The sequence below is a fragment of the Pyrus communis genome, chromosome 6, assembly GCF_963583255.1.
Source record: "Pyrus communis chromosome 6, drPyrComm1.1, whole genome shotgun sequence".
NCBI classification, from domain to species: Eukaryota; Viridiplantae; Streptophyta; class Magnoliopsida; order Rosales; family Rosaceae; genus Pyrus; species Pyrus communis.
In genome coordinates this window covers 27,642,492-27,660,560 of record NC_084808.1, presented here as the reverse complement: position 1 = coordinate 27,660,560, position 18,069 = coordinate 27,642,492, and the positions used below count along the sequence as shown (strand labels likewise).

The following is an 18,069-nucleotide window of genomic DNA, read 5'->3' as shown; positions in this document are numbered from 1 at the left end:
TCCCACTGAATTTCGGTGCTGACACGAAAGATATGTTCATGCAAAGAAAGGCAAAAAACCTATTCAGATCGTATCTCTTTTGTAAATAATCATTAGATACATTACTAGGAACAACACAAATTTGAATTATAGTGCATTTGATATGTAAACATATGTGTTTCGAAGTGTTTTTCAAATGATCATCGAAAGTGCTTTTGATGAAATTAGTCTTAGAATTAATTACTGATAAAAATGCAAGTGAATCCTGAAAGAGCATTTGAAGTACTTCTTGCAAGAAATACATATGCACTTCCGATGCTGTTCAACTCAAAACACTTTCACCAAAAACGTTTTTAGTCATTTTAAAGTCCCTTTCAAACATGCCTAACAAATATATGTCTCAACTGCCGGTTTTTAACGTGTCAAATGCATTTTTGGGAGCGGTAAAATATTTAATTATGATTAATATACTTTAATTTTTATTGAGAAAAATGACTTTTAGATATAATGCATATCTTCCAAACGAATCATATGACTTACACCATAACAGATTCTATAGAAAAAAATTACAAATGAAAAGTAACATATTTTTTGGAGCTATTTTGTGCGCTCTCATTGCGATAAATTTCTAGCTCCGTCTTTTTTAGAGATTACTCTTGGGCGGCACAAGTTACAACTTAAAAATGCCAAAGGGTCATTAACTACTAATCACATCCCTTAAATAAGTATACCAAAAAATCCACAAGCAAGATGAAAGAGACACATACTAGAAACTAACGATAAAAACAAAAAGTGAAAAACGACACGATTATACTGTTTCTGGTGAACGACACGGATTATGTTTTTTTTTAATTACACAAACTTAGTTAGAGTATTTTATTTTTCTCCGCTTGGCTTAATACGGATTAACACTGCATTTATTGGTCATCTAGACATATACAGTGAATGGTCGCCGCACTTATCATGATGAAGTGTTGTGTTTAGTTCTTCTTTTGAGAGAAGATTAGATGATTAAATCATTATTTAAACACAAACATAATACAAACAAAGAATTATTGTTAGTTTATGGAGTTTGGAAGATGGGTTTGGTTTACTGTTCATATTTAAATATTTGGGGACAACCCAGGTTTCCAGTTGGAGAGCTGTTGAAATGGAAGTCAAATGGAATATGGCTTTTCAATTGTTAAAGAGTGCCACTATTTCTAATCACTAATTAAGATTTATTTGTAATCACATATTACATAATATCATAACAAGAAGAGAGTTCTTCACGACATTTCAAAAAAGTCATTATGTATTTCAAATTTATCCTAAGGCAATTGAAAGTTCGTATAAGAAGCGCATGATAATATTTTAGGCTGTTTTGGGAAGTGCTTTTAAATGATTGAAAACCGTTCTATAGAAATTAATTTTGAAAAATAGTGCTTTTTCAAGATTAACTTACATTTTTACTAAAAATTAGTTTTCAAAATATTTTCTCTAAATATCCTTTCAACATTTTATAACACTTCTCAAACAAGTCATTTGTGAGTAGCAATAACAATACATTAAAAAGAACTATAGAAAAGAAATACGAGTTTGAAAGGGACAATTGGGCTTTAGTCTTTAAGCCCAATAAGCTGCCTAATGCCCATTCGGTTGGAGTTGAATCCCACAGTGACCCAATTGGGCAGAAAGCCCAAACAACTGTCTTATGGACCCAAGGTGAGATGATCTACACAATAGCTATGATGATTTAGGGCTTATTTGGTATCATATTTGAATTTTTTTATCATTTTTCAAAGCATTTCTTAAGAATTATTTTTAAAACAATTTTCTTTAAGACTCAAAACTTGTTTAGTGTGCGATTTAAAATTTTTAAATCTTATAACTTAGAGAGAGAAAGAGGAGAGATGCGGAAAGAAAGTAAGAGATGTTTGGAAGAAAGAGAAAGAAGTAAGAGGATAGGAGGAAATAGAGAGGAAGATGAGTGAGAGAAAGAATTGAGAGAATGAAGAGAGCGGATTAGAGGAGAGACGAAAAGGTCAAAAAAAAAAGGGGGGGGGAGAGAGAAAGAAGAAAAGAGAGAGATAGCTTTGGAGTGAGAGGGGAGGAGGAGAGAAAAGAAATGAGTGAATTTAAGTTTAAAAACTCTAAAAACTCACCTTTTGTTGAGTTAGTCTTAAGTTCAGTTTTTGAAAATAGTCATAACAAACAAGTTTTTAAGGCCTAAAACTTGAAAATTGTTTTTGAGTTTAAAAAGTTGAATTCAAGTAAAATATCAAACATGCTCTTAAATTCTTGTAACCCAGCAACACCCATAGATTAACGAAGTCAACACCCATAAACCATTGGAAGTAGAGCTCCAATTTCCTCTTCTTTTTTACCTCATTAAAAGGAAAAATGAATTTATGAGCTAATGAAAATAGATTAATGTTTTCTGTATTTTAATTCGAAGATAAAAGCTTGTATTGAGTTTATCAAATTATGTTTTTTTTAGGGCACTTCTCACAAAAATATGAAACCTCTATATATTTTATATCTCATCCGACTCTATGTAATCCCACTCGATATGAAAATTCCATAGTCAGATAGTCCTATATAATATTTTTTCGATTTTCACCTTGGTCCCTGCCCAAGCTCTAGAATGTCCGGTACAAATTTAGACAATCATGGCACTTTCTCATCAACTCCTTGAAAACGTCATATATTTCTTAGTTTCATGGTGCCTTTCTTCCAAAGAATAAAGTAAAAGTCAGCAGCATAGAGTAAATTGAGTTACAAAGTGCAAAGTTGAAGTAAATTATTTTTTGATAACAGTATTGAGTGAATACTGAGAAGAATCAATTAACACCATTGATGAACACAGAGAAAGGATTGAAAAGAAAGAGAGAAGTTTAGAGAGAGAACAACAAAACTGAGCGGTTTTTCATTAAAATGCACATAGTGCTAAACCAACAGTACATATAGAACAATCCTAACTAACTTGCCTATGTAGCTTATCCAATACAACCATATCTACTGTTGTTACACCTGTTATTATTTTTAAGTTTCAATTGGCAAATTAGAGCAAACGTTGAATTTTAGAGCATAAATCGATAATTAAGGCAAGATTATGATCTTTTCGTTTTCTTCGGTACAAGCAAATCAAAGAGCAACGCACTGCCCGTGGTCAACGAGATGGCTCGTGCAAACAAATGCACTTGTTAACCAAAAAGCACAAACTTTTGAACATCAAACGTTGAATCCACTCGACTTTCCAAAAGCCAGTTCATCCATAGCCATGATCCTTTCTCCAACTCCGAATTTTCGACCGCGCGGCCCTCCTCCGTTTCGCCGGAAATCTATCTCTCAGATGAAACATCCACAAAAGCAGAAAAGGACTAAATTTCTCTCCGTAGGTCGTTTACAATGTGATTTCTTACAACAACAACATGCGATCAAGAGCAGCTGTGGAACTTCTGAAGGCCACGAGTGATATCGAAACGCAGTTGGATAAGGTCAGTTTGCCATTTCTGCAAAGTGCTTTTGCTTTTGTGACATTGCAACACTTTGAAGCTCTATCCAGATGGTTTTCACTGCATTCTTCAAGGGGAGCCCGATGACAGAATTTTCACTGTCCTTGATGACATTGTAACACGGCTTGATTCTCGATGCGTTGTTTTATTCGTCAGACATGACGCGTTTATTAATTTTTGATCTCATTGATTGAATTACCATTCAGAAGCCGGATATGCCATGGACTAGATATATATCCGGGTTTTGGTCTTTTAGAAGGATTGCATGTGGTTACATCCCAAGCTTTGATCAATTAGCTGATGATGTTATTGAACAGTATACACCAAGATTAAAGGTGTTACACTGATTAGCATCTTGATCATCAGATACTACAATCCTACATTATTATCTTTTAGCTAATTAATTGGAAAAGGTCTTGCTTTGCATATTTCGACAGGAAATAAGTATTATCAGGGATCTTAGACTGATTAATTCTTCCTAAAATTATGAATGAAATTAAGACCGGAGTTGAAAGCGTTTCCCCGCTTTATACTGGGGCAGTCCTTGCGTGGTGTGGTTACTCTCAAGGTGCACTTAAAGGAACCATATGCATGGGATGGAGTAGTTCTTGTGGCATCAATGTGTAAAGTAAGCCAGTTGTTGCTCCAGTATACACATTAGCCTCACTACAAACTAAGATTCATTCATTTCGATTTCAACTTTCTTTTATCATGAAGTTCTGTCGTACCTTGTAGCTCAGTTGAATTTGAAGGCTTCCATGTAGAGAGCAAAAGGTTGAGTCTCGTTGTTAAGAATCATTGTTTTCCTTGTGATGACCTCATTAGGCTTTTATACGAGACCTCGTTAGGAATTTACATGAATCCTCTGCTGATTTGCAGACATCGCACTGTCTTGACAAATCAAGAAAGCATCCATTCGAATATAGTTTGTGCAGAATTTTCGATAAGTTGATTCCCGAAGTTGCAAAACCAAATTTTACTTTGTCAAGAACATTGTTTTTCATTATGGAAAATTTTCTTACCTTGAGTTGCTGAAAGATTGCAGAGGACGTAACACCTCCAGCGGCCGTGCTGAAGATATTAACTCTCATGTCAAAAGTTATGCCGAAAGCAAAGCTTGTCCCACAGAATGAATTAGCGGAGCTGGCCTTCAGAGACCTTCGAAAAAGGGAAATGGTTCGTCCTTCATTTCGTCTATCCACCGTCCACGTGAATTCACTTGTATGAAAAATGTGATGGATACGGATTGGTGTAATATCAAAACATCCTTACCTGCATGCTTTCAGAGGATTCGAATTTTGGTATCCAATGGAGATAACCGAGTCAATGTTTGCTCATCCCTTATCAGGCAGTCTACAATGTGATATGTTACAACGACAACGTGTGGTTAAAAACTGCTGTGGAACCGCTACAGGCTATTTACGATATCGAGATGCAACTGGAGAAGGTCAGGTTCAGTTGTATTTTGTGTCGGATGTGCATCCATTCTTACGTTTGCTGCTTCATGCGTTTGTTGTTACGTCACGGACTAACAAAATTGGAGATATCTCAGGTTTCAGCGCCGCTCCTAGTTCTTCATGGAGCTGCAGAATAGGTGACTGATCCCCTGGTGAGCCAGTTTCTCTATGAGAAGACCTCTAGCAAGGATAAAACCCTAAAACTCTACCCGGAAGTTTATCATTTCATTCTCGAAGGAGAACCAGACGACAGAATTTTACCGTCCTTAACGATATTATCACTTGACTCGATTCCCGGTGTTTCCCTACCTAGCTGTTCCCGTTGATTCTGTGTAATCTACCTTCTGATCCATTGGTTTTGTTTTTCTTTTTACCATCTCTGGTAAAAAACTGCATATATGTTAGTTTATCTATATTTTAAACAATATGGGATTGTAAGCTCATTCGTTGTCTGCAACATGGTGATCACAGATTCGTCATACATGCAAGTTGTCTCAAATCGTTTGAAATAGAACAATGAGCGCTGTTGAATCTTACCATACCAACCTCTCATTATACCCGTCTAACGAACTGTGATCATTAGCCTCATCTCACGACATGCGAGGGGTATTTTTTTTATCAAGCGTGCTCAGGTGTGTTCTTGATTTTCCTTCTGAAATTGGTTATTCACTTCATATCCCTTCAGAAATGTAGCTGTTGTTGCTGTAGTACCAAGTGACTTAAATCCATTACTTAGAGGTGTATATAAAAATAATAATGGTCAATGTATTTATTTCAGGGCCACACGCCTATTTTTTACATCTTTATTGTACGGGGGTTATACTATATCAGTGATAAAAAATTAACAAGAATATATAGAAAATATAAGAGTTTGTGAATAACACCATCTTTATTTTGTTATCTTGATGACATTTTCCTAATCTTATCTTATTATAAACTAGCATTTGCCTACACAATTTTGTGTGTATAAACATATTTTTTTAGAAAATTAGAAGGAGAGAGGGGGAGAGAGAGAACGTGGGGGGAGTGAGAGGTTTTTGTTTTTGTCTTTTTTTTTTTAAATATTGGAGGTATTTTAACATCACATGTAGGTGAGACTTCAATAAAAAACAGTAAAATTTGGACATGTGAAATTACATTATTACCAATCATTTTTTTTGTGTGATAAAAGACTAAGTAGTATTTTCACCCTCTTTTAATTGACAAAGAGGGTTTCATCAATTAATAAAGATTAGATTACGGGTAAAATTTAGAGATGATTGCTACAATTAAGTTTTTTTTTTTTAAAGAAAATTAGTTTTCAATAAAAAAAATAATTAAATAAAAATCAGCAAAAGAAACTGTACTAGGGTTGGGCAAACGGGTCCTGGGCCCGCGGGTAGGGGCGGGTATAGGCGGGTCGGGGCGGGTCCTGTTTTTAAATAGGGGAAACGGGGCGGGGCGGGCCTAGGTAATGGCATTCTAGGGGCGGGCCGGTTCCGGATTTATAGAAAAACGGGGCCCCGAACCGGCCCATTTGTAATTGAAATGGACGGCCCAGATTGAAAATAAACATACCTTCCAATCATGACCGTTGGTTTTACCCTAATGATTCAGTGAGATGTGAAAGTCTTTGCTCTCTCTCGATCGACCTCGACCTCTCCGTCTCCGTCTCTGACCTCTCGGTCTTTGCTCTCTCTCGATCATCCTCGATTTTCTTCTTGAATTGATTGTTCTCCTCAACTCTCCGTCTCTGAAGTCCAACCTCACCTCGACCTCGACCTCTCCTCGACCTCGACCTCTCCGTCTTTACTCTCTCTCGACCTCGACCTCGATCTTCTTCTTGATTGTTTTCCTTGACATCTCATCCTAGACCCAGGCACCCGCACAACCCATCTTCCTGATTCTTGTTCACTCTTTCCCGACGACATCACCGCCATCGCGATCACCAACACTCCATCGCCGTTGCCAGTTCAGGTGAATTCTTTAACCTCTTTTTTTTTTTTTTTAATAGGTTCTTTAACCTCTGATCTGATGTATGTAATCTGTGCTCAATATATTGGGATGTTCATGTTTGTTCTTGCTGATTTGGTGGATTTTTTTGATTTTTTAGCTTAAAGTTGGTGGCTCTGTGCTCACTGCACGGCTCCGTGATAATTAGGTTAGTTCTGGTTCTAGCTAACCCCTGAGTTTCACAAAGGAGTATACTTTTGGTATCTTAGATTCCTGTAATGTTTCTTTTCGGCTTTTGAAAGAATTAAGGGAATGAAACAATGAGCAGTGTTATGCACATACATTGGATTCGATTACAAATTATGAAGAAGAAAAAAACCGCCAGTTTAAGGAATGAATAGTATGTAAGGTGAATTGTTTCGTGAGGTTTTCTGGGTGGGGAGCAAAGATGTTGAAATTTTTTTCCCTGTGGTGGATTTGCCTTCTTTGCTAGCTATATTGTTGTTGTAGGAATTTAGAGGAACTTTGTTTTAGCATTCAGTTTCTTGTTTTGCCGCTGGAGTTAAGAGCAACTTTGTTATAGCTTTTTGTGTATTTACTTATGCTGTACTTGGTGATGGTGTCCCTCTAATTATTCTCCTGAAAATAAATGCTTATGTGTTCTTATGATCTGGTTTTTTGTTTGCGGACTCAGTGATTTCTGGTAATCTTTTGGTCAAGCAGTAACTATAGTCTCTTGTTATATAACTCTTATGCAGTTTGAAACAACATAATGGCGAGCTCAAAGGTGGTGCAAAAGCATCTAGTGCTGGAAGACCATGGATTTGTGCTTGCCTAATACATGGTTTTAAGGGCCAAAGTGAAGGTATTTTATTTCGAATTGGAAAACAAAGATTGTGTTTTAACATACTTAATCCTTTCATTCGGTCAATTTTGGTCAATTTATGGGCTCAATTTGTATTGCTCCAGCTGTTAAAATGTTGCTGCCTACAATGGCACCCATTATTTTGAAGTGCCAATATAATTTTGTACATTTGTCGACCACAGGGATGATTGATCAGGAGCTCCTTCCATGACGATTATTTGGATGTGAAAAAATGTCTAGTTAGCTGTTAACTTAAGGGGATACCTTAGGATCGGGAGCTCTTTAGTGGATGAATTTTGAAAGAGTTTTTCAAGAACTAGAGTGGGAGGGATGAGCATTTTGTCCCTCGGTTTTTATGTGGTGGGATTAGCTCTAGTGTGGAGTCTTTTTATGTAGCTCTAAGGGGTTTCGAGTTTCGTCCACTTATGAATTTTGTGTAAGATCCTAATGAAACTTGATATCATATTTTATGATTTACTAAACTGTACGCAAAAGGAATGGTTAATCAGATTTAGCTTTTTTCTCTGCAATTATGATCTTTTTATGTAAGCTATGCTCCACATCTTCAACGCAAACAGATCAAGTAACTCTTTGTTTTCTGTTGTAGCTTGCGAGTTCGAATCTGTGCAGTTTTGTGCAGATTGCAATCTGTGCAGTTTTTTGTGCAGATTGCAATCTGTGAATCTGTACAATTTTTTTTTTCTTTCAAACAACCAAAAAAAAAAAAAAAAGGACCCGTGGACCCGGCCCGAACCGGCCCGTTTCAACCGGGCCGGATACTGTTCGGTTCTTATATTAAAAAATGTAATCCCCGGCCCGGCCCGCCCCGTTTCCTTTGAACCTAGGTCCGGTCCGGTCCCTTCAAAATTGGGCCCGGCCCGGCCCGTGCCCAGCCCTAAACTGTACCATATTTTATGTTTTAGTTCGGTAGGGAACCACTGATCCAGAGCTCTGACCCAGAAGTTGAAGACATTGATTCTCTGCGATTATCCCTCAGAGACTCCAAAAATCGCAGTCTTAAAGAGTTTATTAAGCGATCGGCATTCCACAAGGGGGCTCGTTGTCTTCGTTAGGCATCCATGTCTCTGTTAAACCAGCTCTTCAACCGAGGCGTTTTCGGCACAAAATGGTTGGTGAATCCCATCCTTTTATGTGTTTGTTTAAATTAGTCATATTAATCATCTGGTTCTCCTTGTTCTTTGCTTATCACGATTTAATTTCGTAACTAATTATCCAGAATTTTTTAGTTCTTTTGGTCAAATTTTAGTTTAATAATTGATCAATATGTTGTCGGAATTCTTGATTTTGTGAGGCACCCAATATTCAACAAAGCATATTACCATCTGGGTTTCTTTGATTATTTCATCAGTATACCTGTGGAAATACTTCGATCGGTTTTTTTGTTTTTTTGTTTTTTTGTTTTTTTTGCATTTCTTAGCTGTTGGCAATAAATGTTCATTGTTTTTAGTAAATTGGTTGTTTGTTAACTCTGCCGGTGTAAAAATTTGGAGACTTGGAGTCAAATTTATAAACTTTTGCAATGCTGTTGTAATAAGGGGTCTAAATCCTTAACCTTGCCGGGTTTTTTTTGTAGCAAAACATGTTTGAATTTGGGTATTTCACGCATCAAATTACTGCAAAACAAGAGAGATGTGCAGCTCAAAAATATGCGCAAGGAGATTGCACAGTTTTTGCAGGCTGGCCAAGAAGCAATAGCTCGAATTCGGGTACAGCTTTCAAATTTGTACCGAAAAATTTTCGATGCCTATTTGATTGGAGTTTGTTGCATGTTTGAATTGTTACGGATAATTGTGGTGAACATTTGATAATGGTCAGGTGGAGCATGTTATACGAGAGCAGAACATTTGGGCTGCTTATGAGATATTGGAGCTGTTCTGTGAATTCGTCCTGGCACGGGTTCCCATTATTGAAAGTCAGAGGTAAATTCATTAATTGCTGATAATAGTTTCGGCTTTAGATAACTTCTGATACTTAGCCTCTCTTGTTATATATGAACATGTAAAGACTTGGTGCATTACTTTAAATATGTCTTTGGAGTCTGTCATTGTTGTTTGTTTTAAACAGTAGGACACAAAGACACGAAATACTAATGCAAGTTGGAATACTATGAGCATTGCGGTTTCCTTTAACCAGCAGGCATATTGGATCTGTGTTATTTTTGCGCATATTTATATCAATATATTTATTATCTAATTACAGGGAGTGCCCAACGGAATTACGAGAAGCTATATCGAGCATAATTTTTGCTGCTCCAAGATGCTCAGATGTTCCAGATTTAATGCAGATCACAAATTTGTTTACAGCAAAATATGGGAAGGAATTTGCATCAGCTGTGTCTGAGCTTCGTCCTGATTCCGGTGTCAACAGAACAGTTACGTGGTTTTATTGCATATGTAACTGTGAGTCTTTGAAGAACAGCATCATATTTGTAAAAAGAAACTGATACCACATTTTCAATTCGTTTTATATGATTTTGGCAGATAATTGAAAAGCTTTCAGTTAGTGCTCCCTCCGGAGAGGCAAGGCTCAAGGTATTGAAGGAAATTGCAAAAGAGTACAAGCTGAATTGGGATTCTTCTGACACTGAAGCGGAGTTCAGTAAAAAGCATGAAGATCTGCTGGTACTATTCCAACTTAAGTTCTTTTTCCTTATCCAAAGTGATCGGTTATAGCTTAATCTTCTGATATTATTTGTGTCATTGAAACCATGATTAGGCACCTTGACATATATAGTTTAGCTTTGTAATCGTCAATGGATACAACTTCTCATGATACGTGAATTCCTTGTTGTGCTGCTTATGCTTTCAGTCACAAGCATATTCATGATACAGGAATTTCTTGGTCTTAATTTGTGATCTTAGTTAACAATTACCCTTTTTATTATTCTATATGGGATTTAGTAGTTTGATAGGGAATTGGATACATTTCAAATAACATTTGAAATTGGACTCATATCATGAAACCATATATTATTAGGAGATATTTATTTTATTTACACTGATTACAAAAATTTTGGCCTTTTTCTCATTATTTGTAGGGTGGACCGAAGCACATAAGTGGTGCTGCTGCACCTTCTCAAGCTCCCGCAAAACAAATCACATTTAGTTCCCCGCCTGCTAATGGGGCACATTCTATTGTGCCTGCAGATATTAAACAAGAACCTCAATACCTTCATGCTCCAAGATCTTTAAGCAAGACACCATCGTTCACTAATGAGATTCAACCATCAGCGAATGATGATAAAGCAAGACCAGTTAGTGAAACCAAAGGGGAGACAAGACCACAATCGTCTGATATCCTCGAGAGAGCTCGAGCTGCCATTGCCTCTGCTGAGCATGCGTCTGCTGCTGCCCGTCAGGCTGCAGAGCTGGTTAAGTCCTTATAATGCTCAAGTGAATCATTTGGATACGTTACTAATTGCAAAGAAAGTGCCGAGGTTTTAACCGTACTCATGAATACGATTTGTATATTTGTATCTTGTGACCTGAAGAACTCAAATGTTTTTCTACATCATTCACCAATTGTTATTGTTGCAATCGCTTTTTCTACAATATATTTTCTATATCATTCCCAAGATTCTTAAGCCCTCAATGAGCCGTGAGCCATTAGTTGTGCTTGTGATTTGCATATTTTCACTCGTCAGATGGGAGTGCAAAGCCATCTGATTACATACTAGAATTAAGTCAGTTGTGTGGATTTTTCTTCTTTTTTTTTCGGAATGTTTGATTATATAGACTAATCACATTCAGATATTGTCCTTGATAATTATAATATAGACCTGGAATGCTGCAATGCACGCATCAAAATTTGGATCGAAAACGGGTGTTTGTAGCCCTCACTGAATGAGTAAACACAGAATTAATGTCTTCCAACAACACCGGATGCTATGTATTCGCTTGTTGTGCCAATAAGGTTCCTCTTTTCTTCTATACATGTGGCTTTTTTAATAATACATATGCTCGGGCCTTTGCCTAGTTTAGGGTTTTAATAACGGAAAAAGAGATTGATGTGTGGTTGGACCGATGTTCGAAATATTTGTTTCACATGTAAAATATGAGAAATTCTAATCTAGTCAGGACTCAAAACATTCTTTATTTTATCATGTAACATTTATATAATCTCTTTAAAGTAAACATAGATGACTTATTACACTAGTAACTCGCCTGGTAGTTTACTTTATTTTTTCCGAAACTAGAACCGTATATATGTATGAGGAGAACGACGGTAACATGAAATTTGGAAACATTGATTGGTTGCAAAACAACAAGAAAAAAAAAAAAAAAACGAAGATGAAAGCCAAACCCTAAACCGTACAAAAGGAAAAAAGGTTTGACATGGATGATCAGAACAAACCAAAACATTCTTGTTTGCTTTCCCAAAGAGTCCGATCCGATCTACAACGACACTGCTATTTATCTATAACAGCTGCTGCCACAGCCTGATGAACCTCGATCTGAGAACCCTAGTGCCCTAGCCTAGAGGCTAGACCTAATTATACAAGACTGCACTATTGCATATATAATATAAATGTTATATATTTAACCTAGCTAGCAGCTAGGCTAATGATAAAGGTGACAGTGCAGTGGTAAGGAGAGACAAAGTTTACATGACCTGATGGTGGGTATGGTTGTACAAGACAGAGATCCCAGCCGGATCTTCTCCCACCAAGTCCTAAGAATCCGAACCATTGAATATTTGATCTAACGATTATAAATAGGAAGTCATTTGTAGCCGTTGAATCAAATTTCAAGAATCCGGATCTCCAAATCCTTAGAATTTGGTGGGTAAGATCCGGCTGGGATCTCTATTTAGTTGTACATATATATATATATATATATATCATAGATAGAGAGTCAAGCTTCTCTCATGCAAGGACTAGAATTCTCTCCCCTCCTCTTTCTATTTCCTTCCCTCTTCTCACATTCCCTATTTTGTCTTTCTCTTTCTATATAAAATTAATATAAAATGTTAATAAGGCTTAACCGTGACCGTTCAAATAGAATGAGAGGAAAGAAGAGGAGAAAAAAAAGGGAGAGAATTCTACTCCCTCATGCAAACACAAAACCCACGTCGATTTCTCAAAAGACAACAGTACTCTTTAATTAAGTACTCATGCATGAAACTTCAGCAAACACTTCTGAAGGGCACACATACAACAATTAGCCGTACGTTTATATTCACTGTGTCTCTGTCTGCGTCGTGACAAAGATGTAACATTGTTGGGTTAGCATTTAGCAGCATGCATGAGAGAGAGAGAGAGAGAGAGAGAGAGAGAGAGAGAGAGAGTTATAATTAGACAGCTATATATATGAGGTAATATATATCGCACCAAAAAAAGAACACCTGGTTTGAATCATAACATGCCATAAGAGGTGGTGGTGGTGCTCAACCAAGTGATCTTCAGCAACAACCCACATTGATATTGCGGAACTGAACAGTCGTTTTCGTCTTGAATTTCGTTTTAAAACCCTAATTCTCCATTGGTTGCTTGCTTTAGACCTCCCAGCTGTACCTTCCACTATGAATAATCATTGCATCCCCATGTGGGGATACACATATTCCCTTTAATGTATCTTGATCATATAAAATTAATAATCAGAGCCATTTAATTTATTAATCTTTATTTAAGATCATATGTACAAAAAAATAATTTGAATTGGAGATTTTTCAATCACCTAAATGTATCAAATAAATGAACGGTTCTATATGTTACTTCGTACCTCATCTGAAGGATATGGAAGTTAATAATTGATTTATTACTTAAACGTTGATAGATATGCTCATTTCTATGGGTAACACATCATTTAGTTTACAAATTTAGTCCCTCTAGCATTACTCGAAAACTATCCATCTGAAACCTAAAAATCTCTCTTGGATGAGACTGATTCATTTTCAAATAATTTTCTACAATTTTAATATTTTTTTCAGAAAAAAAATATGTTGGTTTGGCTGATTTATTTTTTATGTTGATGGGCTGATTCATTATTCATTATATATTCATCTGAAAATGTTGGTGGAGATACAGATTAGAGAGAGAATAGAGACGAACGTGAACAAAGAGAGCGTGGGGTTGAACAAAAATACATATTTATTTCTGCATTTAACAGATATTGAATAGAAACTTTATTTTTAAGATTTATTAACCGTCTTCACTACGAGAGTTTAAATCATAATTTTTCTACCGTACAGAGTATATTCTGAATACTCTATTACCAGAACCATTAACCAATTTGGCCAACTAAAAACTAAAGATGGTTCTAACTATAGTCCAAAGTGAGCTATAGCTACAACCAAACCAGAACTGCTTTGTTTGGTTACTTCGCAATCATCAAACACCTAGCCCTCGTTAGTCCACACGTACATATAGGCTAGGGGCCAGGATAGTTGTAAGTCGTACTTTTGCATGTGTTGTGTTTATCCATATATTTTAAATTTAGTTAGTTATAATATGAAGATATTTATGTGTATATATTTGTAAAGAAATACTGTATAACAAGATAATTTCATTAATGAAAAAAATTATTGAAATGAATCTACGTTTGTTGAAGGTGAAATTTGTAAATAAAGCAAAGATGAGAAACTTTACTATTTGATTATATCCGCATTATACATGGATACTAATATTTCTTCTACATTGACTCGATTTAAGATAGTATCGGATTTAACCATTAATTGGCTTTTTCAATATAAAGTGAAGCGTTTAGATTTGGAAGATGGACATTGCGTTTGGTTCAAAAGACATGGTTTTCAGTATGTCTAGGGGGGGGGGGGGGGGATGACGAAGGCAAGGCTAGTAACTGGAGTGAAAGGTGGTTAAATTAGGATCCATTCAGTTAATCGGGACTTTATTAACTGAGTAGGGAACTCCCCAGAAGAACTGATCGGTTTGAATTTCTTTTTTTAGGGATGAGCTCATTTTCCCTTGCAAATAACGTATATTAATCGTACAAATTTCAAAATTAGAATTATTTAATTTCTTAATTCTTATTTGAAGATCACCCATTCAAAATCATTTCAATCGGAGATCATTTAATTATTTAAATGTATAGAATAAAAATGTTGGTTTAGTTTCCAAATTTAATCTCTCTAGCATTAGTTTGTTTTGATCGGTTGTTCGGAGGGTTCCTTGAGTCAGCTGCAACATTTTTCTCACCGCGCTGCTTCTTCATCTTTTCCTACGAAAGATGGGAGTTTGCCATCCATTTTTAGAAAAGAAAAGGAACAATAGTTAGCAACTTTGTTTTTCACTTATTTTCATGAGTCTCTCGGCAAAAAAAAAAAAATAATAATAATAATAATTACAAAGTATAAAGCTTCCTGCTAAGACTATGAAAGTAGGAGTTAAAAGAAGTAAAATGTTGCATTTTTTTTTTTTATGACTTCAGGAACTGTAATTCTTCATCCAGATCAGTAAAACAACAATTAAGCAAATAAATAAGAGAACCAATAGAATCCTCTATGCATATATCGAATGTTAATAATCTCCAACTATTTTTTATTTTTTACTGTTAAGATTTCAGAAACGTTCATTGACATTACGCATATGAGAGCATGTTTATGTCCATTGCGGCTGACCCATATCCAAAAACAATGATGAAATAACTTTTACGTACCCGAGCTTTTTCTACAGCAAATTGTACAAATGGGTCGGGCAGTGGTACCTCCTCTGTGGGTATACTGTTGCAATCCACGATTTATGGAATTGTACTCACAAATTTCCTGCCATACATGAGTACAATTGGATTAACAAAGAATGAACAGGATCCTCATGAGAAATTAAAAACAAAGAAAATTTAAATTACAGCAGTACCTCTAGTACTATCATCATTTGAAAAGCTTGCATACGCATGTCCTATAGTTTCCTGTAGCTCACAATTGAACGGGAAGATGTTCACATGTCACTATTTCATGTGATTATCTTAATTTGTAGATAGCTCTAACAAGTCAAATCAATTGCAGCTGTGTTGCCTTTTCTCCAACAAATAATGGAGCAAATGCCAAAACGTATAAAAAGAGAAGGAAAAAAAAAAAACAAAAAAAAAACAAGTAGCTAAATTTATCGTGAATAATCCAAGCATGGCAATCCACCAAGTATTCTAAAATATTTTTTGTACCGTTAATTAGGGATTTTTAAATGAATGTATATATAAATAAATAGGGAAAACTTGATATAAGTTCAATTTTTTTAGCCAATAGTAGGAATAGTCCAATTTATTAAAATAAGTCAAATTTCTTAAATTTAATTATTTTATTATCAATAATTATCTATTCAATGATAAAATTTATTATAAAAATCAAAATTCTTCCTAATTATCTCTTTGATTATTTCTTTTTATTTTTATTTTTTGTTATTTTTTGTTCTTCCTCCTGCTTTAAACCCCATTTATAGATTTTATTTTTAATTTTTATAATCAACCTATATCATATGTTAATTTATTTTTATGTATCTATATTACAGATTCTTTTTTATAATCAACGTGTCACAATTTCATGTGTCTTGCTTATAGGTATATTATGTTTTTTCCTACCTTTTAGTTAGGTTTCATATCTTGCTTACAAGTATAATATATATCATATATTTGTTACTTGAGTTAAGGTACAATGTTTTGTAGATAATTTATGTCAGTATATTAGTTTTTTTTTTTTGGTTGTAAGATATTAATTAGATTTTTTGGAGTTGAAAAATGCATAATATTAGAAGATTTTAATTGATTTTTAATATTAAAAAAAAATATGAAATGAGTATAAAAGAAATAAAAACATGTAATTAGATAATTGGACTCACTCCTAAAAACCATCTATGTTTTTGGACCTAGATCTAAAAGCCCCATATAAATATTGATTGGAAATTCGGATTACATTGATACTAAGTGAGAAAAAAAATCCATATTCTAACCAAATTACTGAATACGAGTTCAACCCAGCTAATCTGACCTATGAAAGGGAAAAAACGGGAAGAATTACATTAATCAACCTTGAAGATTAAGTAGATGTTTTTATAATGTGGATGCAAAATTATACTTCTTTTTTCTTAATGTACACAAGACGGCCGAATTGATTGAAGATCGAAACAAAAAGCGTAATAAATCAGCATCATGGAGAATGCAATTTGAGGAATGGATCACAGATCAAATGGAAAGGTGTAGATCAAACGGGTCACAAGCCTAACTCACGGCTACCGTAAAATGTGCATTTTTAGCTGAATTCTATTGTTTACCATGTTTTATCATCATTCTAAGATTTTAGGACGTTTTCGGTATTTTTGCTATTTGTTTACTTCGTTTACTATTTGAACTCCTAGAAAGTGTAGAGCTTATAGTAAGAGGCATTATATATACCACCTATTAGGTTCTTTTACTTGTGCTTTCTGGATGTCATTTAATTAATACTTTCTTTCTGTCACAGCTGGTAGTAAGAAAAACTACACTTGCCAAACATTATTAGGAGTTTATTGTCCTGGAGATGGAGATTATGTATTGCTAGCTGTTGCTAGGTTTAGAATTGCCAAAAAAGAAAAAACAAGAGAAATTTCCAATGGTCCAATTGGTTTGCCTAGCTAGCTGCTACAGTCGCTTTCTTCTTTGTAAACACTGATGAAACCATTAATTCACGCACGTTGAATGGGCCGGGGCAGTGTCGAGTTAAAGTATTTTGGTACTTGAAAGAAAGAGAAAAAACCTTACTAGCTACTTTCTTTCCCTCGCACAGTACCAGAGTACACACAATACTCGCACGCACACACAGAGACGGAGATATCTCAGACCATATCAGATCATATGATCAGGAACCATTAGCAAACCAAATAAGTGAAAGAGATAATAAAGATACAGAAACTGATAGAGTCATGATTTATCAGTTAACTTATTAGCTATACCTATAGTCACAGAGATCAAATAATTCACTGTAAAAGCTGATAAAATTTTCAAAACAGCTTTAAACATTCTCTCAAAATTGTATGTACGTATGTACATATGTATATTGCGTGCATAAGCAAAGCTGGTCTACTCTATCTCCGATTAGCCCGTCTACTATTACTGAGGCTATTTAGTAGTTTATGCATGCACGCTCCACCTCTCTCCCATATTTTCAGTTCCAGCCTCTGATCTCTCTCTCGAGTATTAAGTTATACAATATTATTATTAGATTTAGCAACTTATAGAAGTGTAGTTTCTTGTTGGAATGACTTTTAGGAGTGTAGTTTCTTGTTGGATACTTTGTCACTTTAGCTTCCGTATAAATTTTACCAAAACATGTGTAAGTTTTTGTTGACATGACGTTGTATATATCATTAACACAATACACCAAGTTAATGATACAC

General features: G+C 35.2%; 1 protein-coding gene and 1 pseudogene across 1 annotated transcript; both read left to right on the top strand.

Moving 5' to 3' along the window:
- Positions 1 to 3,392: 3,392 nt before the first annotated feature.
- Positions 3,393 to 5,246, top strand: LOC137736361 (caffeoylshikimate esterase-like; annotated as a pseudogene).
- Positions 5,247 to 8,658: 3,412 nt separating this feature from the next.
- Positions 8,659 to 11,318, top strand: LOC137737891 (uncharacterized). Its single transcript, XM_068477467.1, has 6 exons — positions 8,659 to 8,859; positions 9,325 to 9,457; positions 9,567 to 9,670; positions 9,951 to 10,122; positions 10,232 to 10,372; positions 10,789 to 11,318. The coding sequence occupies exons 1-6, from the start codon at positions 8,810 to 8,812 to the stop codon at positions 11,134 to 11,136; spliced, it is 948 nt and encodes a 315-aa protein (XP_068333568.1). The 5' UTR covers positions 8,659 to 8,809; the 3' UTR covers positions 11,137 to 11,318.
- The last annotated feature ends 6,751 nt before the right edge of the window (positions 11,319 to 18,069 follow it).